General features: G+C 39.8%; 1 protein-coding gene across 1 annotated transcript in view; it reads right to left on the bottom strand.

Moving 5' to 3' along the window:
* The window catches only part of EGFLAM (EGF like, fibronectin type III and laminin G domains), an 83,980-nt gene that overhangs the window by 34,296 nt on the left and 26,638 nt on the right, over positions 1 to 23,046 (bottom strand). The window contains exons 4-9 of the mRNA XM_067316167.1: positions 21,715 to 21,741; positions 17,184 to 17,301; positions 16,570 to 16,705; positions 10,026 to 10,192; positions 2,028 to 2,143; positions 1,445 to 1,787 (exon numbers count right to left, since the gene is read on the bottom strand). Coding sequence (XP_067172268.1) covers positions 1,445 to 1,787; positions 2,028 to 2,143; positions 10,026 to 10,192; positions 16,570 to 16,705; positions 17,184 to 17,301; positions 21,715 to 21,741 — 907 coding nt within the window. The remainder of the gene's footprint in view (positions 1 to 1,444; positions 1,788 to 2,027; positions 2,144 to 10,025; positions 10,193 to 16,569; positions 16,706 to 17,183; positions 17,302 to 21,714; positions 21,742 to 23,046) is intronic.

A 23,046-nucleotide genomic window follows, 5' to 3' on the forward strand; every position in this document is an offset into this window, starting at 1 on the left:
GGTTTTGGACTCACATTAACAAGCCAGTTCTACAAGCTGTATACAGTTAAAATAAAACCTTGACTTTTCATACTTGATCAAGGCCAAAAATCACATCTACAGCTGTTCCATGTGGCTGAGTCACAACAGATTGTTTTCAGAATGAATTCTCTTTACTCCAGCATCAAAAGGAGAAGATCTAATACTCCAGTGTCTGTAGCTCTGATGCACAATCCTGTGCATCAAGAATTTCTGAAACGAGTCTGTGTAAGAAATAGGCATCTCTGATGCTCTGCTGTGCAGAAGGGCCTTGGCATTTCAGATCAGTGTGAAGAGGCAACAATTAGCTTTCTCTTAACTGGTGGGACAGCATCACAACAAGTAAGAGGAGAGATCCTTATCACCACTGTCCTGATAGAAAGGGTCTTATCTGTATGTCATTTTCTTCATTTATTTCTTTGTTTGTGATCATTTTAATTGCAACAACATTTGTTGCAACTTTAAGCATCTGTTATCATCAGCTTGACACTTAATGGGGAAGTGATGTCTGGGAAGTTGTGGCAGAGGAGAAAACACTGCCTCTCTGAGTGCTGCTGACAGACAGATCAATTCAGCCATTTCACGTAGTTGCCCCCTTTCGGGCTGAACAGATCTAGCAGCCACTACCGTTCACAATGGCAGGCTGGTGCCTTTTTTCTTCCTTCCCCCTTGGTTTACCAGCGGTCCTTCCTCCCTGCTGCACAGTCTTATCTCTTTCTTTGCACAAGCTCTGGCATTCATCTGACCCTTTGGTCACCAAACCAGCAGACAAATAACTCAGAAAAGAAAAGCGAACTGTTTCTGGCCAGAAAAGTGAGCTGAACCGGCTCACCGGGAGATCAGCTTGACATCAGAACTGGCAAAAGGGAGAGGTTAGGACCAGGGAGGGCGGAGGACAGGAAGGGAAGAAGGGAAGGAGAAGCAAGACTGCCTCCTTCAGTGTTTCTAGCAACATTCCCAGCTCCTATCACCCTCCCATTCCTAGATGGAGGAAGGAGGATTAACCTCCCCTACGCACATTACACTGGGTCTGCATTCATCTGTCCCTGCTTTATTAAAGAATCACTTCTGAAAACCTGCCTGAAGAAAGGAAAGAGAAGCAAAGGGACTTATGTCTGAACTGGGAAATAGAAGCTGCTGTTATCCCTAGGGATCCATTAAGCCCAACCTGCTATTCAAAATAGGCATTTTTGTTGGTTTACCATGAAGCTGCTTCTTGCAGAAGTCAATAGCGGAACAGAAATCCATCTCCAACCAGTCCGCAACAGCTTAGATCAGCTGTCAGACACTCCAGAATGATGCTGTCACTATGCAAAGACCACAGATGTTCAGTCTGCTTACTTTTGGAGGGACCCTTCGTCTAAAAGCCAGAGAAGAAAAAATCCCACAGACTCATGGAAAAGGAGCTTAGCACACAGTAACCTACCTTTTGTGCAAGTGTCTCCTCCTTTTCCCAAGTTACAGTGACAACGTGAGCCACCCCGGTCATAGTCATTGACACAAAAGCTATCTGTAGAACAGATGGTCTCATCACAGGACAGATCAAAGAGGCGCACTGCCGAAGACATGCTGCTCCTTCTCGTTGCCCTAGCTGTAGTAGTCCTCGGTGTGGTAGAAGGGACACGTCGTGTAGTTGTAGGAGTGGATGTCGTGGGTTCTGAGGTGGTTGCAAGGAGCTTCAAAAGGAGCCTTGAACTAGACCCTGGGGTGACCTTAGTTTCAACGAGAAATTTTCTGTTGCCTCCTTTAATAGCAGGAAGTGGTCTGAGCTAACGTGAAATAAAGAAACATAAATCCAGTATAACCTAAAATGCTGCATGGAAATGAAAAACTGCCTTCTAAGATACAGATCTGAAGTAACAAATTCATCCTCACTGAGAAAAATTGAACATTCACACTGTTTTATCTGTGCATATAAGTTCAGATATTAAATTTCACAAGATCAGACACTTTAAAATATTAAGACTATAAAGAAAACAGAAATGCCAAAGTGGAACCTTGAAATTTACCTCTTCTATGTAAATGTCATAGTCTGAATCATCAATATCAAATCCTTCATCATCACCAATTACTGTGTCTGTGATATATCGATGCCCATAACTTCCACTTCCTAATTCTTCAGAGCCTGTAAAGACACAACTGGCATATTCAGTTCATAGATTTTTTTTCTCTTTATACACAGCTCAAATCTTACCTCTTCCTAACTCAGGACACTAAGATCAGAAATGGTGTCGGTATTCATTTTGTACAGCAGATGCATCAGGTTGAAGATGGGAAACAGGCTGTATAAGTAACACCTAAACAATTTAAAACAAACTATGTGAAGATCTTCATTTAGTCATTTATTGTGGTTCCTTAACAAATTCAGGAAAAGCTCAGTTTTGCAACCTGACTTTTATCTATCATACTTTCAGGAAAATGGCTCTGAACTTTTTCCAGTGTTTGCCACTTTTTAATAGCTATATTGTTTTTAGTCCAAACTTTTCCCTTGTATAAGTACACAGTCCCCTATTTGCCCTAGTGCTAACTGAATATTTTGCCTGAATTAATAAGAGCATGAGTGTATGTGGAATGGCAAAAGAAATGCATCTGGGTAGGGATTCTCTGGCACACCCTGCTTAGGACTTTACCTGCTTCCACTGACTCCAACACTTTTGAAAATAACATCCTAAGTGCATTTTTAGGCTTTTTTAAAAATGCAATTTAGCAGCTGGAAAAAAGGAATAGGGACAAATGCGATGTGCTAAGCTACGTACCCACGGAGCACTGAAAAGGGCTGCAACGCACTCTGGGCTGAGAACTGCCATGAAACACTAAGTTGATCAGTGCAAAAAATGCCTGTGTTTTTCCATACTTTACACAACAGATTTCTGCTTAAACTATGGGTTATGCTTTTTGGCTAATAAAATTTAACAGAAATGATCATTCATGAGGAAATACAGTCAGGGTAACTGCATCACAACTGCTTCTTTTCATTTTGGTAAGGTTTAGAATATAATGGATTTGGTAACCAGTGAAACAAAGCACTTGATAGATTTGCCTTTTCATAAAATATTCTGAGGTCATTTAAAAATAGCATAGGTAACCTTTGCTTTACAAAGTCTCTCTACAGGCCAACCATGTGTATTTGCTTATTTTAGCAACCACAAGCTACCCATATTTTCTTGCTAGTTAGCAAGTCTTTCATATTGCACCAAGGAGAGATGCAAAGTCTAGGTAGGCAAAGGATGCCTGCTGAGGGAGAGCACCGCAGAAGGGAGACCTGTCAACCCAGAAAATGCCACCTCACCACCCAATGGTCACGAGACCTTCACTACCGCCACTGAGCAACCTGATGGAGCCAGTGAAAGACGACAGGGCTCGGCAGACTTTCAGACGGAGCAGTGTGGGCACAACGCGATCGTGCTGTTTGAACCAGTCTAATTCAGGTTAGCAATCTCCCATCTCAGTGGAGAAAAAGGGAGAAGTATCCTACCGGCCTGAAGTCAGACAGAAAAGCACTGATCTGAATCTTTTTGTACTCTTGCTCTTCCACTACCATCACTGCAACCCAGAAATCCTGAGAGACAATTATAAAAACAAACATATGTGCACCAGATATGAATGTGTGCCCTCACTGGCTAATCGGCCGCCCACAACACACTCCTTGGGAGTTACATATCAATAGACTTTACATGTTACATCAGCATACAGAAAAATCAGAGGCCAATTAGTAGCTATAATGAGGCATACACATTTCCAAACAAAACAGCGTGTTGATTGAAGAGAGATGTATAAGCCTTTCCATTGTAATTCATATACCTAACCATCTGTAAATAATACATTTTAACTGTGGATTAAACAGAAGTAATCAGTACAAAAAAAGAGTTTGACTAACTGAGCTAAGCACAGAACCTACAGTTTTATGATTGGTAAAGAGACGAGGCCAATGGGACAGAACGTATCCAGATTATTTTTGGTAGAGACTGCTCACAACACAATTTCCTTGTGCAAATTCTTGTACATGTGGCATCATGTACATTGCTAAAGTCACAAGAATGACTCCGAATTTATACCACTGTTAAGTGACTGTGAAGACCTAGGCAAAGGATTAAATTGGAGAGGTAGACAGAGGTATAAACTGATCCCAAACTTGCTTTCATTGTGGAAAAAATAGTTATTACCAAAGCGTGAGCAAAACCTGCTACTCCTGCTATTCACTTGAATAGTCACTAAGATTAATCACCACCACAAGGTAATTTTACTCCAGGTAGGAAGGCTAGTTGCTTTTGTTCCATCCATCACTGCACCAGGATCTTTCTTTCTTTGGCAAAAGTGGTTTTATAAGATGTGCTTCTGCAAAAGAATTTCTGTGCAAAAACCCAAACAGATGCATTATAAATGTGAATTGCAGTTTGGAAAGTATTTGAATGAAACAGAGCCCAGAACTAACTCAGCTTCCAGCAGATGCAGCAAGTTTCAGCTCACTGGAATACGCTTACTTTTAATCAGGTCTGTAATATTACTACTTGCCGTTATAATTCAAGTGCTTATATTGCACGCCTATAACTATTTCAAATCGAACTCAATTCTTTTAATGGATAAATCTATAATTTACCTAAGAGTAACAGAGGCCATAAAACTAAGGGTTGAGAAAAAGAAAGGAGAAACCATGGATCATTAAATCTCACATTACTAATCAATCATGTGTCAAGGAAAACAACCTAATCTGTATTCAGACAAGCCGTGATACATAAATTCTATTTTCTAACTTAGAGGTCGCAAGCCACAAAATAAACATCTGTTACAGTGCAAATTCTACATTTTTTCTTTTCTCAAGCAAACTTTCTATTGGCTTAATGGAGTTTTAGTTGGTAAGGATGGCAGGAATGAAACAATACAGGGAATGAAGTATCTTTATTTTCACACATCATCAGAAAATGTTACGTCTCAATTTTGCTCTCAGATATGCATACTTACTTTCATATATACACAAGGTTTTAATGCCATGCCAGTTTTACACAACCGTAACTCTCCTGATTTGAGTGGAGTTATCACTAAACTACATCAGTACACACCAGCACACAATCAGACCCGATAACTTAGAAATTGGCAGTTCCCAAAGTAAAAGGTGTACCTCTTTCATCTTGCAGACCAAAATGTTCCATGCTTTTCCAACAGAAGACCTTGGGAGACAAAATGTACCCACTATTTTAAACCAGACAATGATTCTTTTTACATTATTGAACTGGTACAACATTTGCAGCCTGGAGAGAGCAAAGAAGGGACATCTTATTGTGGTTGGTAGAAAAGACTGCTTTGAGGCCCTTCTTCAAAGACCTTCAGGATGTAAGTTTGGCATCGCCAGGAAAAGTGCAACTTCAGAAGGTGTCCCAATATCCACAGGTCTCTGATACGGTCCTAGATTCCCCCTTTCAAACTCCCTGACACCAGCTGACAGTTTCAGCCAGCACATGCTATATTACTCTTCTGGCTGATTTGTGAGCAGTTTAGGTAAAGCATAATGCATCTGGGAGCACAGCAATGAAGATGTGGAGATGTACCCTCATGTATACGGGTGAGCACACACACGAGACGACTATCCAGTATCCCACTGAGTTTTCAGTCACCTTGTTCTCTGCCCCACATTTGTTGCTGGTTTATTGGATGTGACATGATTCCTACATGTGACATGATGCAACAAAACTATAAAACAAACAGAAAGCAGAGAAGCTAAGAGGACTAGCCATAGTGAAACCCACATGCCAGCCCGTGTCTTAAGAGTAATGCATAGTTGTGGTGGAGAGTTCACCTCAGAATGGGTGGCAAATCAGAGATAATTAAGCAAAGTGGTACTTTGCAAATACCAAAACAATGACTAAAGAAATTACAGGCATGCTATATTTCATTAAATCAGCATTTGAGTGTACAAGGAGACGAAGCCTATTTAAGACCCTCTACCAGGCCTTATAATCCTGTTCTGTAATTAATTGAAAAACCTGTGGGGCGTCACAAACATAGGACAGCTTCTTCCCAAATAGTCAAGGATTAAGTTATGTCAAAAAAATCTTTCTTAAAACAAACGGAAAGCCACACAAACTTTTGTTTTGCCACTTAGGTACCACTGGCATATTGATCAGAACTCATGGAAATACATAGGAGGTAGAGCACAGAGTACTGCAAAGTGGATGGATTAAACAGAAGTGTTAACGGGCTGGTCACCTTCATGCAGAGGACCACACAGGTCTAAATTCAAATTACACCAGGGGCATTTCTATCGGATTCGGTTCCTGCCAGTGACTCACAGTGTGGCATTACATATTGCTTGGCCTGTCCCTTGCTTTTTGTCCCTGTCTATATAATGGGGACAGTAAATACAAATCCTGCCTTTGTAAAGTATGGGGAGATCTCTGGGAAACAGTTCCGTAGAAAGCATTCTCCATTTACTATCTTCAAGATGCATCATCATCATTTGCATCAAGGTTTGAGCCTAAGGGACTGTTGTTTTCCTGTGTCTGAGACTCAGCTGACACATTCAAGTGCTCTGCAGAATACTTAAGCACCTGTGCTAATTTCTTTTTCAATATGAGCCAGAGCATATAGATGCCTCCATTTGGGAGATGTCAGGTTTTGATGGCTAGGCCCTGAGGAAGCGAGGTAAACAGATTAAGCAGCCACCTCTGCCATGTTTGCTGTGGAGACAAGCAGGAGGGTATTTTTAACAGAGTACACTTCCTCTGCTGGTCGGGCAAAGCCCAAGACTGTTGACCTTCAGGGCATAGTGCAAACCCCATCTGTTTCTCCAGGAGATACAGGGTATTTAAGTGATGCAGGTGAGGACACTTTCTTTGTTTGATTCTGCAGGATAATTTATTACTTTTATTGTTACTAAACTTGATATGTGAAATCTTACGTTTTTAAGTAAATTGTCCAAGACACCTTGAAAGATTTGATATAGCAAAAAACCTTACAAACATATAGGCAAAATACCTGTAACGAGCATCTGTAATTATAAAGTGCACAAAAATTGATTTAAGCAAAGTATTGCATCATTTCCTTCTATAACAAAATGAAACCAAGTCATAAATAAATGAGAATCCTTGGGGAATCTTGCCCTCTCCTTCCTCCCTCAAAATGGATCAATGTAACATAAACCAAGCATGCATTTTTTATTATGTAAGGAGGTAACTTTGCTGGTAATCAAGGCCACATGTTCTGTTTGCAAGGATCTTGGGAGGTCTGTCACATCAGGTGATACAGTTAGCAGCCCTGTAGGGGAACATTTTAGCAAACAAAGCCAACAGTTTCCTACAATGACCTGAAGCAATGCAGAGTCAGGAGTACTGCAAATCAAGCCACATTTGAAACCAAAGTAAGAAAATTATACCTTAGAATGATACAAAGCCCCAGGTCCCATGCTCATAGAAGTCAGTGCAGGACAAATCCTCAAGTAACGCAGACTCAGTGTCTGCTGGACTCATCGCAGACTCAGTCCGCCCATAAGAGCTACGAGAGACTTCACATTTCAGCAGGGACACTGAAGGTCCAGTGTAGTTGAGGTAATGTTGGGAATTGGATTTACAGTTAAAAGAAGCATCAGAAAGTCAATAATTATGTCAAAATCGGTATAAAAATCCAAGATATACTAGCATAAAGGTTACCAATTTTTGAATCCAAACATACAAAGGATCTTAGCACCAGCACTATGTGAACTAAGTGTAATGAAAAGTAGGCAGACATGCAGGGATTTATGCCAGCTCCCCAAGATATTTCAAGTATTTCTGAGGAATACATGGGCAGTCAGAAAATAGCACCAAATATCTGTGGCATGCTTCACTATTTACATGAGAGGAGGAAACATGGCAATAATGATGGTAATAATTCCTATGATGTGCACCCTGAAGAACAAAGATGTTTTAGTGTCAGACACACCAACCGCCTGGCACCTCCGTATGTCCTTTTCAGCCATGGCAGGTGACTATGAAGTGTCTACCGGCACTTTGGGAGATTGAGGCATCTGGTGCTATTTGAGATGCGTTATGGTACCTGAGACAGCCCCATGGGGCTGTCAGGTATCTGGGAGACACATGGGAAACACATGCCTTCCTGCAGTGACAGCTGGAAACCAGCCGGTACACCCTAGGGGACCTCAAATGCACTGAATGCCTATATCCAAGCAACTGAATTTAATGATTAACTGGGCCAAAGAAGGTAACTATTGGCTACCTGGCTACTAGAAGAACGGAGATATTTTATTACCTGCAGATACATCGTGTGAACTAAGCATAAGTTTTACCTGATTGCCCTTAAACATATGTACATTTTCTGTCACAGTGAACTTTTCAACAGTTTAAATCACTCTGTCTCTGCAGAACAGGCAGTTTCCAGTTTTCAAACTTGCAAAAGGCAAACTGTCTGTCCTGGAGTACTGCAATAATAAGCCCAGTATGAAGACTAGCCCATCCTTACCAGCAGAGCTAAACACTTTATCTTTTCTGACCAAAGAATGCAGACACTCATGTCCAAAGATAAACAGGATACAGAGGAACACACAAACAAGTCTGAGGCAGAGGAAGCTGATCCTTGGGTATCTAAGGGCCAAGGAAACCAAGAGCAAGCTGCACCTTCATGGTTTTCACAAACATTTGGTTCAGAAATTAGAGTTCAGCAGCCACAAACTTTATGCAAACTGCCCAAGGGATTCAGTTTACGATGGTGTCAAAAAGAAGATAAAAACTGCCATAAAGGAGTCAATGAGAACATGGGATTTCAAGATAGAGAATATAAAGATAGGCAATTTGGAAATAAATCCTTAGTGGGTTAAATTGATCGTGAAAGATGTGGTTCACATTTCCGCAGTATGCAAATTGCTCTTGCAGAGCACCACAGACAATCTTATCTGAATATCATCTGCTCATTTTCTATCAGTTAATTAAGGATGATTTGCATTTTGAGCGCATAGGTGAGAAAAGAAAAAAATGTCAATCTTGTTGCCCTTTTTTATAGTTCATTAATCTGTTAAAATTATATCCAGGCATTTTCTCGCCTGGTATTCTATCCCCTATAAATGCCTTCAAAACTGGAACTTAAAAGTACTGAAATCTTTTAGATCCAGCACAAAGTTTGGCACATTAAGGATACGGTTTATATAGTCCCCACCAGCTTTGGCCCTGTTGCCTGTCTTGACTCTGCTCTGTGACATTGTGTTTTTCACTGTGTAGAAGACTTGTGCTTCGTACCATTCCCAACGTGCTCTGTGTCAGCTTGGTTGGGATTCTCAGACACAGCTATCACTTTCCAGTTATGAGGAGCAACATGATGCCACAGTCAGCCCACAGACTAGCACTGACGGAGGATTAAACTCTGAGGAAGCCAGGCAGGAGATGTGTGCAGGACTCACCACTTGTTGCCATGTGCATGGCCCACACTGCTGCACAAATGTAGATATAATTACTACAAAGTCATGATTAGTTAGATGTATTTGAATACAATTTCACCTAACATTTTCACTGTGTAGTTTCTGATTAAAAAGGGATGCTTACTTGTTTATGTAATTATTTTCACAGTTGTGCTTAATAGTTTAAAAGCCTTACTCCTCAGAAAACAGCACAGATTTGCTTTGGTCTCTCTGAGTTGTTTAAATTATACATGTAATATATACAGTTCAGTTTTAAAGAACTGTAAAAAAGATGAACAATAGACTCATTTCTCTTATTCCTCCCCATGAGATTCACTTATCAATTCTGCATGAGGCCAGCACAAAAATCAGTAAGCAGAGATCCAAAAATATCTGGCAATGACCTCCAGAGCAGAGAAACAGCATGAGAGTGCTTCTGCCTGGAGCCTTTCAAATTTTCACCAGTGGCTCAACTTTCACAGGATGCTGTAAGCTCCACGAACAGGAAGGAGAGGTGTCAGACCTGGGGTGCCTCTGTGCCCAGCCTCTGAGAGGGACTCCTTCCACCAATGGTCCTGTAAAGGCTGCCCTGAATATGCAGCTTTAACTATGAAAAGGCGGTTTTACTCACTGAATGTGCGGATGACATCGCTTGGTGCGCTGGGGAGGCTGGATCCGTAGGAATTTGCTGCTCGGACGGCAAACTGATACTTGGTATTTGGGAGAAGTCCCTTGAGAACCATGGACTCCATCTGGATCTGCTCTCTTATTACTGTCCAATTGCTGTCAAGATCTGGCCTTCAGGATCAAAAAAATCAAGATCATAAATAATTAAAGCTGTCTGTATAAATTAATTGCCTTTTAACTTTCCAGGGAAATACAGGAAATAAATGAGATATAAGCTTGCTAAACCACCACTAAAATCTTTGATTCTTAAGGGGCCAGACTGTGCAACCATTATAAGCTGAGAAGGCTGTGATATGGGAACAGTGCACTATACAGTGATATGGAAGCACTATTCTGATTTTGTTTAAAAGCCAAAAAGATTGTTCTGAGGACATTTTGACCAATCAAGTTCTCTTAATCTTTTTTTTATGGATTTGGGGTTCATAACTGTCAAGTAAAGGTATATTACCAGCAGTTCCAAATCCCGTATCTGTCTATAAAAAGGAATACATTGAGATAGAGGGGAAGACCCTAATTTATTCCTGAGAGCTTGTGTCCTAACGTCAGTGAGTCTCTTCAACCATATAAAAGCGTTAGCAGGATGAGCATCTAATGTTTGATTTACTAAGTTAATCCACCCACACTGGAAAATCTGGATCCAAATTCTTCTCCCCCCAAATGAGAAAAATACTGAACAATAACAGAGAGGACCTGGTCTAAGTATGTAGATTTTGCAACAAAATTCCCATGCCTGCCTTTGGGCGATGCCTGGTTAAATCCTGACTCATACTGAAAGCTGGCTGCCAATAATTGCTTGCTCTATGTGCCGTTATAATCCATTTAAAATCAGTGTAATCATTCACACGGCAGTTTGGTTTCAACAATGATCTAGGGAAACTAGAAATGCTTAAGTTTATATGCATAAGGATATCTGAAAAGGAAAAGACTACTTCAAACACTCTGAGAGAGTATTCTGATACTTTCACACCATTTCTGCTCTAAGTGTGATCTCTTCTAATCAAAGAGAAAACAATGGGAAGGAAGTAAATAAATGTAAACAAAATAGAAAATGTAAACATTAAGTCTAGGCCACCCAAAATATTCAAATTGTAGCCTATTAAAGTAAAATAGGGACAGAAATGACCTTTCAGACCAAATTATTCTGGTGTCCTTTTCTAAGATGTCCTTGTGATATTTATTACAGGAAATAACCTCCAAGTGCTCCCTGAATCTACTAGTGTTTACACAGGACTAGCTGCAAATGTCTCCAACAGTCTTCCAGTGAAAATTATAGCACAGGGCAGGTATTTTGTATTTGTTTATTTGCAGCTGGAGGGAAATGCCAAAGTTAACGTATGTTTTCTTTTATCAGTCAATACAACATTTATTGATCACTGAGGTTTCATTTCTTTGCGCCAGCAGGGCACAACGCACTGATAAAAGAGTAGCTCCCAACTGCCTGGCTCCTATGTAATGGCACAGAGAATGTGAATATTACATTATCTCACTAAAAATAAAAATAAAATCAGACAAACAGACAAGATGTAATGACAGCTAAGCATCCTGTCTTAAGTCACCCTCCATCACCTTTCCCTGGTAGACAGGAGGGCATTTATTTTGGCTACTCTTCTGTTGTTTCCCTTCTCTGAGCTTTCGATGCCTGGGCCGAAAGGAAAATTTTTTTTGTTTTTCAAATGAAAGCTGTTACTATCGCTGCTTTGCACATGCTTGCTTAGTAGCGTTTTCAGTTTTCCTAAACACATCTTTGTTTGGCTCTAGTTACAATCCAAAGAATCCCTGCTAGCTCAAAAACTGCTTTATAGTCATTTTACAGCAGATACTGCTAGTGCCTGCACCGGAATGAAAGAGGGAACCCTAAGGAGATATTGCGCGCTACAAAGAGATTTAGGAGATAATGTTCCGTCTCCACAAACCGTAGGCTAACCTGTTGGCTTGTCCGATTGTCTCTTGCAAGACCTCCTCCTAGAGAAGTGAATAATAAAGGAAATGTCTGCAAATGTGTAAGTGTCTCCAGCTGAAGGAGAAAGAGTGAGATTTATCATTTGACCTTTGCTGTTTTTCCAGAATGTTCCCTGTACGAACAAATTGGTGCAACATGATAAAATGGCAAACAGATGGGGAGAGAAACACAATAAACTCAGCTGGTTAATACATTCACAGTGAGCCAGCTTCTACATTTCCTAAACTCTAAATGTTATGTTGAAAAATATCTAAATTGTCCCTCTTGCATGAGATTTTGGTTTATGTCAATTTTTACATCAAACGGCTCATTTAGAGAGAATGATCCCACTTTTCCAGTCTTTCCACAGAGCTGCATGCCCTGGAATGGGTTTGCTCCTCCTGCTCTTTCAGTGCCTGTGACCACGAGCTCACAGGACTGCTCTGTACAGCATACCTGGGTACGTGGAAATCTGCAGCCTCCCACAGGCATTTTTGCTCTTTAAGTTACAGCTGTGCATCTCCAATGCAGAAATTCAATGCAGTAAGAATTTGGCCAAGAATAAAGTCAGTGCATTTTTTAAATACTAAAGGTATGGGCAAAGTCATTAAGATCAGGCAGATATAAACTAAGGGCAGAATTCTGCCCTTAAAACATCAGGGTTATTGCTTTACATTGTAATCTAGGGATGGACTCAACTTAAGAAAGGAAATCTTTCTGATGCGGAGAACTGCAATTTCATACTCACTTGAACTTCCTTTTAAAATGACCTGGAAATGATTTATCGGAGTGAAGCCATCTGCTAATAATCTATTAATCCACCTAATAATTATTATTATTTAGTTTTATTGTGAAACTTTCTATTAAAAAAAAAAAACAAAACAACCAAAATGCTAGGTCAGCACTGGAGAAAAGAAGAGACAGTTTTCTAACCTCACTCTTTCGGTAAGTCTTACTCTGATGCTGTCTAACACTGTTAAACATGTTTACTTCTTAATTTTACATCTTCAGCTCCTCTTTCTTCATTGATTATCTTTTCAGGTATTTAGCTCTCACAAGCAGTGAGGTAAATGTTGAGATACATGTGTGTTTTCTATGCATTAATCAGGAAATCAGTATTAAAGGGTATTTTTGTTGGGCACTACGAGGTGCCTCACCCATCAGAACCACCCATTGTTTTGTGTTCTTTGCAAATGAAGACAAATATTGAACCACTGCTAACACTTATGTCATGATTTGAAAGTTCACAGTTGAGTTACATGAAAGGAAACATATCTCCCACAAGAAAATATAATGTTTGCAGTGTTCAGTTTCGTCCTACTCTGGGATGAAAAAATGAAATACTGAAATCATTTTGACTGGGAAAAGGCCAAACTTTTCTTTAGATGTTTTGATCAAAATGAAGCAGGAGTTATTCAAATACAACTACCTGATTCATGTAGCACCAGAGACAGATTGTTCAACACAGAATGGATTTAGTGGATGAACCTTTTTTGGGAGGGGAGGGAGAAATAAAGACTTGAAACTAATCAAGAAATCTCCTGAAGTCACTATGCTAAATCTGCTCCACCCTAGCACCCATGTACTGATAAATCTTCCCAGCTTTATCAGTAGAATCAGCCTAGTTCATTGCAGCACAAGTTTCACGTCACTATTGAGATGGTGAGAAGTTTTCCCTGTATGTCAAGACTCATATTAAAGCTGTTGACTCCATCTACCTAGCCAGGAGATGAAAAGAAAGCACACTACTACATTTAAGGGATATGCTGCTGAAATACTTTGTGGTTCTGTAGAAGGTAGTTGACTATAAAAATTTGGTAAGTTAGTCTCTGAATTTAGAAGATTGGCTAGGCATTCAATAGACTAGAAATCGGAATATTTCATGTGAAAATAGCCAAGACATTTTTGAAAATTAAGTTAATTTTTTTTGTATCTTTAGGGGGGGAAAAGAAAACAAACTAGCATATTTAAGTCCAAGGTCTTGCTTTGGGGTCTTTCATAAAAATGTTGTTTATCAGAAAATATTCCTCAGCATAAACCAATAGACTATTAATACTGCAAGCTTCCAAAGACACCATTAGTTATTTTGGGTCTAACACTTCCTCTTACACATTCTGTACAACTGGTAGCAGTGAGACCTAGATTCACTCTCCTGATTTTAAGCATTCAACCAAGTTGGGAGCCTGGTCTCCTTAGAGTCCTCCTATAGTCAACAACAGAGCGGGGCATCTCCAGATCGTGAGTCAGCCCAGGCTGTCCTACATCCCAATCAGCCTGGGACCCTCCATTGCCTATAGTGACCGGAAAGGGATCCTCTAGTGACCTGAAAGAATCCCAGCGAAGTGCCTAAAGAAAAGCCCCAATTTATACTCATCTAAGAGCACAAACAGACTGAACGCTAGCTCTGACTCTGATTAGAATCTGACGTGCAAACAAATAATGTATTGAATTTTCAGGAGGCTTTAAACCCGGCTATCACAGTTGAACAAATGAAAAGAGTGTTTTTCCCTCATCTCAGTCTCCCACCATGGTTTTTCTAGGGTAAAAGTAATAAAGTTACTTCTTTGGAAACTGACATGATTGAAGCAATGTCATAGTCTCTAGAGGTTGGTGCTATTGGTATATCCACACCCAAGCGAAATTATAGATGGGCATAAGAAAGTTATTAATCTTGCAAAAGCACAGTATCTTATTGGACTTGTATTTATTTGACATAAATGGACTTAATTCCAAATTTGCTTGCACTCTGTTTTGTTTTGCTTTTTTACGTTGGTTTAACGTCAATGGCTTTAACTGATGTTAATATACTTCATGGTAATTTAGCCTTAAAACTATATGCAATTTCAGAAGACAATGAAGCTTAAAGTTAAATCTTTACCTCTAACTGCCATTAGGGTTTATGGCTCATTGAACTTTCTCCAAATATATGTACTCAGGCTTCCAAATCTAAGACAGCATAATCCCAAAATTAACAAATACACTTCAAGCTTAGCTTTAAACCTCAAACTAAACAGTGTTATCAAAACATTGTGCTGTTAGCAAATTCTTTCCCAAAGTTTAAAAAAACCAAGACACTGAAATTTCAATTACTTGTATCTGTTGATTTAAACAGAGAAGGCAATTTTCTACTCTCTGGCTGAACAAAAAACATTCAATGGTGCAATTTCAACGTGTCAGATGGAGATTATGATGCCCACTTCTACTTCCACTAGCAGGCCAGTGGTTTTATGAAGAAGTGTACATAAACTCCACTTTCCAGGCTGAAGAATGGAGGAGATAGAAGTGCAGTCAGTCAGAACTCAGCAAAATCCCTTTCCAATCCACTGAGCGAATCTGAACTAAGCGATGGGGAGAACAGAAAAAAATTCAGGTAACTATTATATTGGAAAATAGATATTGGAGAAATTTTGTGGTAATTCTATGGCAGAATTTACAAGTTGGCCATTATGCATCTTCAGCTCTCATGTCCTGCCTCTAAGTGAAAAAATATTGTATGGCTTCCCAGTAAATATGGGGCACTTTGAATAGAACACAAAGTGCAATCTAAATTCACAAGCAGGCTTCCAGCCCGGGCATTCTTTTCATTATATCTGTATTTTCCAGGCTGTAATCATATTTAAAGCACTGAGAACCATAGTTCTTTCTGCCTGTTTTTACAACAACAATTCATTTTTTTGACCTTTACAGCTCAGAGTAATTAAGGAAGCAATTCTCTCTTTTTATCCAGCAGCCTCAACTAAAACTTGTCATCAAATGTTCACCCAAGGATTAAATTTTCAAAGATCGAACATTGCATTCATTGTAAGTGTAAGCACAGGTGTAAGCACATGAAAAAAAAATAGCTTTGTATGCAAATATTAGCTTACACAAGCTAATGAATACACTTGTGCATGCAAATACAATCACCAGCTCCTGACCATTGAGATGCATCGTATAAAACTTTGCTTTGCATCTTATAGCAACTTTTCACACTGCAGTTCTATTATTGCAAATTTTAAAGAGTTTAACATAAAAAATACAAAACAAAAAGGGTGAAAGTTTCAGGGAAATGGTAGCATTAGGACAACAAAGTAAGTCTGAATCCTGCAAGCTCAAGTCTCAAAAGACTTTTGTCAGCTAAAAGTACTCAGTACACTGCGTTGGCAATCCCTGGATTTATTCCTATAGCAGCTAAGGGTACATCAGTTCAGTGGAACTACTCTGCCCCAGATTGTTTTCTCAGCATGATTTGACAGAGTTTGACAACTTACAGGGCAGATTTAAAATTTTATTTACCCAGCTTTTATTAGATAGAACAGAATAAGTGAAGCAGTTTTTTTTCTCCAGTCAGAAGGTAGGACTTATCGGTGATTTTACATCAATTTAGATTATTTCTGGCTGTGTCTTTAAATTTTCATGGTAATTCAACACACTTTGAGAGTGAAAATAAATGCACTGTATACAGTAAGTAAATAAACAATGAGAAGAATCTGTATTCAGTTTATAGCACAGTTTAAGGAAAAAATGTAGCACACAAACACCGAAATTCCGATTCCATTGCCAGACTTGCCTGATAAATTCCACCATATAGTACTGGACGGGAGAACTTCCTTTGCTGACTCCAGGTTTCCAGGACAACGCAACTTCTGAATCAGAAACGACAACGATCTGGGGCTGACAGGGTGGTGCAGGGGGCATGCACTTATCTAAGCCAAAAGGATTGCATTAGAGAAGACTTTACTACACATAAAAACTCAACAACCACAGACTTAGGAATCAAATTTATAGGCTTTTCTGCCTCCTCTGTTGCCCCTCTAAAATCTCACGCGTGTGGAAGAGTAATAGTAAAATATTACCAAATTGCACGTGACAGATTTAGGTGTGACTGATTAGCTATGTTACAGGTTATGCGACATATGCTAGTGTAAAAAGCAAACTTTCTTCAAAAGGTCCAGTAGGTATTTATGAAAGGTCCATAAGGCACCCCAAACATCAGGTGGCCATTATCCTTTTAAATCATTAATAATGTTTCTGACCATTTTACTATCGCAGCTACATCCTGCTCTCTGATCACTGCTGGCTTTGAGCAAACTGAGGTTTCAGCATGGTCTGTATTTACCTGCCAGAGCTGTGAAATGTTTTGGGTTGACTTTCGCAATAAGAAGGTACGTACACGGATTTTACCTGGAGATAAGGTTGTTACATCTCTGGGCATGCTGGGTCGTCCTTTTCCTGCCCAGCCATACGCTCCAACACTAACACGATGTGGAGTGCCTGGTTTTAAATCACCAATAACAACTTCCTATCAGAGTCAAAAGAAAACAAGACAGAAATATTGTGAAAGCTATTCCATGTAGCTCAGAATGACATTGTGTGCTGGACCGCTGGGATCTTACATGATATTTTCCATGTAATCTCCTAGGAGGATTGTACCGATTCCAGTTCCACTCAGAAACAATAAAAAAAACAAGAGCACATGTTTCCTGTCAACTGCAGCTTTACCCCAGAGAAATCTATAGGGCTGACCTAGACCCGTTTCTCAGCATAATTCACGGGGTTGCAGATAGTTTGCATTTGCTCTCATGTTTTTGCTGGTGGAAGTTAAAGTCACGTACTGTTCCCTCCCTTGAGCCAATTGCTGACATTCATAATCAGTTTGGTGCATTTTCTTGTTGTTTTGTTTTGTTTTTTTTAATCCAGGGACAGTAGAAGCTTCTGAGGATGAAGCAACTTGTAGCAGCAAGAACTGATGATCTTTAATTTCTTCACTGATCAGAGACCTATCCAATTGCCTCCTACAATTTTCTTACCCTTGACCTGCAACAAGCAGCTCCCTTCGTGGGAGGGCAGAGATGTATTTGTTTTTCTGCCATAAACGCAGAAAGATTAACCCAAAGCCAACTACTACAAGGAAGGCGATGCTAACTTCCACATAAAGAGCTTGTTCTGTGGAATACTGTTCACAGGACCCTGCTCAAACCTCCCAGAAATTAGCAAATGTCACACCAAACCTTTTATCACTGGCAGGTCCACATAGCATGGATCAGCTTCAGACTTTTATATCTGGTCCTTAAAGGAGCATGTGTATGTGTATATAAAAATTCAGAATTCTTTATCTGTAGCTTATCTATAGACAGATAGATAAATTCAGATTTAAGAATTTTGACAGCATATGCAAGTAAACAGAAATATTTGGCTTTATGCCACAGATTATTCTGGTGTAAAGAAAAGCACTTATAGAGAATCTTTTTATCAAGACTTTTTTTTCTGCTTCTCATTCTTCAGTATTAAAAGTAGTATTTACAATGCATGGGAAAATGCAGAGGGCTCCTTTTTCTTCAGCCTGGAACAGACTTGAAATCTGCATTTCCAGGTGCAGCAAAATAGTGTACCATCCTAAAATTTTATTTTCTGCAAAGTTTCCTTATGATAGTCTTTCGGACAAACTTTCCCTCTCTGTTGTTTTGGGAGTATATAGTAATACTACAATATTGTTCAACAGCACCCTGCCATCTGTCATTTCTCTAGCTGTGGTTTTGGAGCCCCAGCACTCATTTCCAATTAACTTGGAACGCCTGACTACTATCCTGTTTTTCCATCCTTCACCCTTGATCTGCTTGAACGATTTGGATTCATCTGAGAAAGATGATAACATTGCTGAAAAGTAACTGTTCAGAAAGAGGCGGCAAGACCACGCAAACCAAAAGATTTATCTGGGTCTTTCAGTCTCACAGATAAAATGAGTGAGATCTTTCAGAACGTGATTTGTAAAAGCCAGCTGCTGAAAACCCCACATTTCCTCTCGCTGATGATACTGATGATCCTGCTTCTGCCACTCCACGCTCCATGTCCCATGCTGTCCCTCTGTATTTAACTTGTGTGCATTCATTCCTGCAGCATCCCTCTTTATTACGTTAATTCTCATGGGAATAATTTCTTCATTATGTGTCACACTGCTTTAACACTTTTGAGGAAATTGAGCTCAGCAGAGAGTGGGATATGCCTGTATTTGTCTGACATTACTACCTCCAGACTCAAGTCTGCAATAAGATACACTGAGTGAATCTCATTGACTGCAAAGCCAATCAAGATCAAAGTGCTAGTATCTACTAGGGTATCAAAGTTTAATGTTTATCCTCAAAACCTCAGTCAAGTCCTCTCTTGCCTTACACCTGCTAAAGTGCCTATTTGCCTGTTTCTTTTGGTAATGTCCTCTCCATGAACATGGAGCTGGGCATACAGTGAGTATCTCTGAGATCAAGTATGTTTTAATCTTCTAGGATCGACACATTAGTGAATGGGTAAAGATTTCGGACATCATCAGACTACCTTGTACCATGGCCATCTCTGCTGCAGGAGCTGTTTAGGCAGGCAGTCTCAGGGAATACCCCCCACACACCAAGGACAGTGTGGAATTTGATTCTGGAGAAGAAATGTATCTCCTTTTACCCCACTCTTTGAGGGGTAAAACATTTCATTTCTTCTTCTGCTTGTATTTAGGAGAAGGGTCTTAAAACCAGGTGTTCTACATCCTAGAAGAGAAACAGTGGCCTCATGGATATGGAATTTGGGTAACATATGGAAGGGAACGAGTAGCTTTCCTCTTCACTCTCTCCCACTTGCCCTGTATCTTTTTAAAGCATGAGATCCAAACTTGGACATTATATTCCAGATGAAGCTTTACTAATACCAACTGCACTTTCTTGTCTTAAACATGACACTCTTGCTAGAACCCTGCTAAATGACATTTGCTATTTTCATTACAATCTCACTCTCTTGAATAAGGTGAAGTAATGTGATGCCTTTTCCTTGGTGGAGTCAATCGTGTATAAGAACTATATATCCCTCCAAAAGCTGGAAAGAAAGCCTTGATTTGCCAGACAGCTTGTCCTTCCCTCAGCTGTGTTGATAAAACTGTTTGTGAGGCTGTGTGGTAAGCTAGCTCCCAGAAATTATTTGGATTACAAATTATTTTCCAAAGAAAATCTGTTTTCTGTTTTTTTTTTTTCTTTTCGTTACACTGAATTACAGTGCAGCTGCAGAAACTGAGCTGTTGGTTGTAATGATACCTGATCCCTTGATACCTCCTTCCCTGCACTACTGGTTTCAGCCAGTCACTCCCCATTTTGTACTTGTGTGTTTGGTCATTTGATAGGGAGCACTGTTGCTCTCCACGGCTCGGTACCAGACCTAAAACATTCCACCTTTAAAATCTGCTAAATTTTCTTGCTTTTTTTTATATATATTTGTGCCCTACTTCATGGATATTATACCCAGAAGAACAACAGCATTAGTAAATTGTACTGCATTTGCACTTCTCCATATTGCTCTCATTTATATGTTTATATTATGAAATGATTAGTACACAGATACAATATATTATGCAATTGCTAATGTACAGATACACTAATGCATACATGCACACAAACAGGCGATCCAGTTCAGGTCTCATTACAAGTCTCACACAACTCAGAGAAGCTTCTGAGCAGGCAGTGGAGTCATATCAGTAGAGGAGGCTTAGGGACAGAAAGACAAATAATACAGCCTTAACCACAAAACTTGCAGATTACTGTTGAGTTTGGTATGAATATAACAGAAAGCATTTCAGCAACAACACCACTTCCTGAGGATTAATGACAGCTGGGATCTGATTAATCCCAGTTGGTTATACTTTTCCACAAGTACCCCTCAGAAGTATTATTTTTATCAAGTAGAGAAAGCAGCCCAGCATGGAACCTCAACTCTGAAATACCATAATCCAAACTCAGCTTAACTGGGATAGAACCAGACAGTCCTGGTTCAAGAGCATCCTGAAGTCTCATCCGGACACTGGCCTCCTACAATCCAATCAAATTACCCGTATTTCAGACAGTGAAAGTCCCACAAGATCCACTGACTTCACGTGATTTCTCCATTTCGAGATCAGATTTCAGAAGAAAAGTTTGCAGGAGACTGTTCATGTTAGGGGTTTCATTAGACATGGAAATCACTGCCCTCATACTACCCTGAACTGAGCACAGCCTGCTAGTTTCCTCCCTCCTAATGAGCTGGATCCATTTACTGTTCACAGGAAGCAGAATGGACGGAGTGCAGGACTGGAAATAATTAATCTGAATAATTCACCAGCTGCAAAGCCATTGAAAGGGTTAGTATTTCTTTTAAACCTATTACATAAGAGCTGTTAGTCTCCCACTCCTTCCTACTGCGTGTTTGCTTTGCCTGCCCATGTTTCCAGTGATCTCTCTCCTCTCCTCTCTCTGGACTGTCTCCGACATTTTCCTCTCCGTCTCCGCTCACACTCCTGGATGCTTTGTTCTCTCCAATCACTGTGTGTCTGACTACCTGGCTGTTCAGGTCCCTGCAAGTTTTCACTGCCTGAATTTATCTCATTCTTACACACATCTCCTCAAGCAAAATAACATATCCATAAATATTTTTGATGACTGACAGAAAAGATTACCCATTTCTAAAATGGAAACCCATATACCTGTACAAACATACCTTCACAGAGTGCTTCTTTATCTCTAGATTTTGAACGTAAGCTATTTGTCACATTTTCACTACAAAGGACTCTGTGTAAGTGCTAAGTAGAATCAACATTTGAGATCAATATGGAAACGTTTTTGTGGGTGAATCTGTGGAAAGCCAGGATCAGAATGTTCAGTGTTATTTTAAATCACAGCTGTTACAGAGTTTTATGAGAAGCAATACTTACAAAAATTGCTTGTCCTTCAAGTTGACCCTGGGAAAAAGTGAAATAGGACTTGTTAATGAAGTACCGTACTAAAAGTGATGGCAAAACCACATAAATAATGGGTCAGTGAAATAAAACATGGCCAGTGTTGCATCATATAATATTCTTTGTGGCTGCTGTTCATCTGAGTGAGTACTGGAACACAGAATCTGTTCTCCCAAGGAGTAAGAATTGCTGTTGTCAGGATTAAGAAAAGAAAGAATGTGCTGTTTGATCTTTATTGGCACTACCAGCAAGAATGTTTTTTGGGAAAAAAAACAAATGAGGAATACAGAAATAAACATCAGAATGGAGAAAGTAATGCATAAATAAATAATTTATCATGGCAATGAGACTCTTTCATTCACTATATTCCCAGAAACATATAGGAATCAGAACTAACAACTACAGTGACTGAAAAATGCAGGAATATGAGGATTCCTCTCATTCATGCTTCCCATAGGGAAGGTTTCTGAGCACTACCCAACATAGATTAGAGGATATCAGTGAATGCATTTCATTGAACATCAAGTGGGGAGGCAAAAGGAAGAGAGGCGAGGAAAAAAAAGGAGAAAGAAGATGAGTAAAAGAGAAAGGGGGAAAAATGAAGTTGTGAAGAAGAATCACAAAATAAAGATCACAAAAGCCTGCAATGCTCCTCTGCATGCACACATAAACCTTCAATTCCTGTGCTGGTAACATCACTGTTTCAAGAACAGACTGATCTTTCCAGTGCGTGGTATTAAAGCACTCTCCTCACAGCACCAAACCTGAGACACTCTTTCGAGCAGTGCCTTTGTGCTTTGCCTCAGCAGTGGCTGGAGCATCACTGACCCTGCCTTGCTGAACTCTAAGAGCAAGGTCCTCCACACTGTAGAAATGCCTGCATGTTTTGAGAAGACCCTTTAAAAGCAGATAGTATCAAAACAATCCAGAAGCATGGAGGGATTGCTTCCATCTCAGTACTAATCGCTGAGCAGTGCAGTAGAAGAGAAGGGGCCTTGTTCAACTGCAAATGGAAAAGGAAGGTGAAATTGGGCAGAAAAAGGCATGGAGGAAAGAGAAAGGGAGAGTGAAATAAGTGAAGAAAAAGAGGCAGATAAAAGGAAAAACAGAATTGAAGGAAAGAGGAAAAATAGGAAGCAATGAGGAAAAGCTCTGTTTTTAAGAATAAAAAAGTCAGAAGCTGAGAGAATCTTAACAGAGACAGACTTTCACAAATGTACTTAGAACAGCACAATTAAACTTCAAATCCATACTTCTGGAGGCCAGATTCTCACATACGCAAATAAAAATACACCGAAAACTGTGTGC

Source organism: Apteryx mantelli, chromosome Z (assembly GCF_036417845.1).
Source record: "Apteryx mantelli isolate bAptMan1 chromosome Z, bAptMan1.hap1, whole genome shotgun sequence".
NCBI classification, from domain to species: domain Eukaryota; kingdom Metazoa; phylum Chordata; class Aves; order Apterygiformes; family Apterygidae; genus Apteryx; species Apteryx mantelli.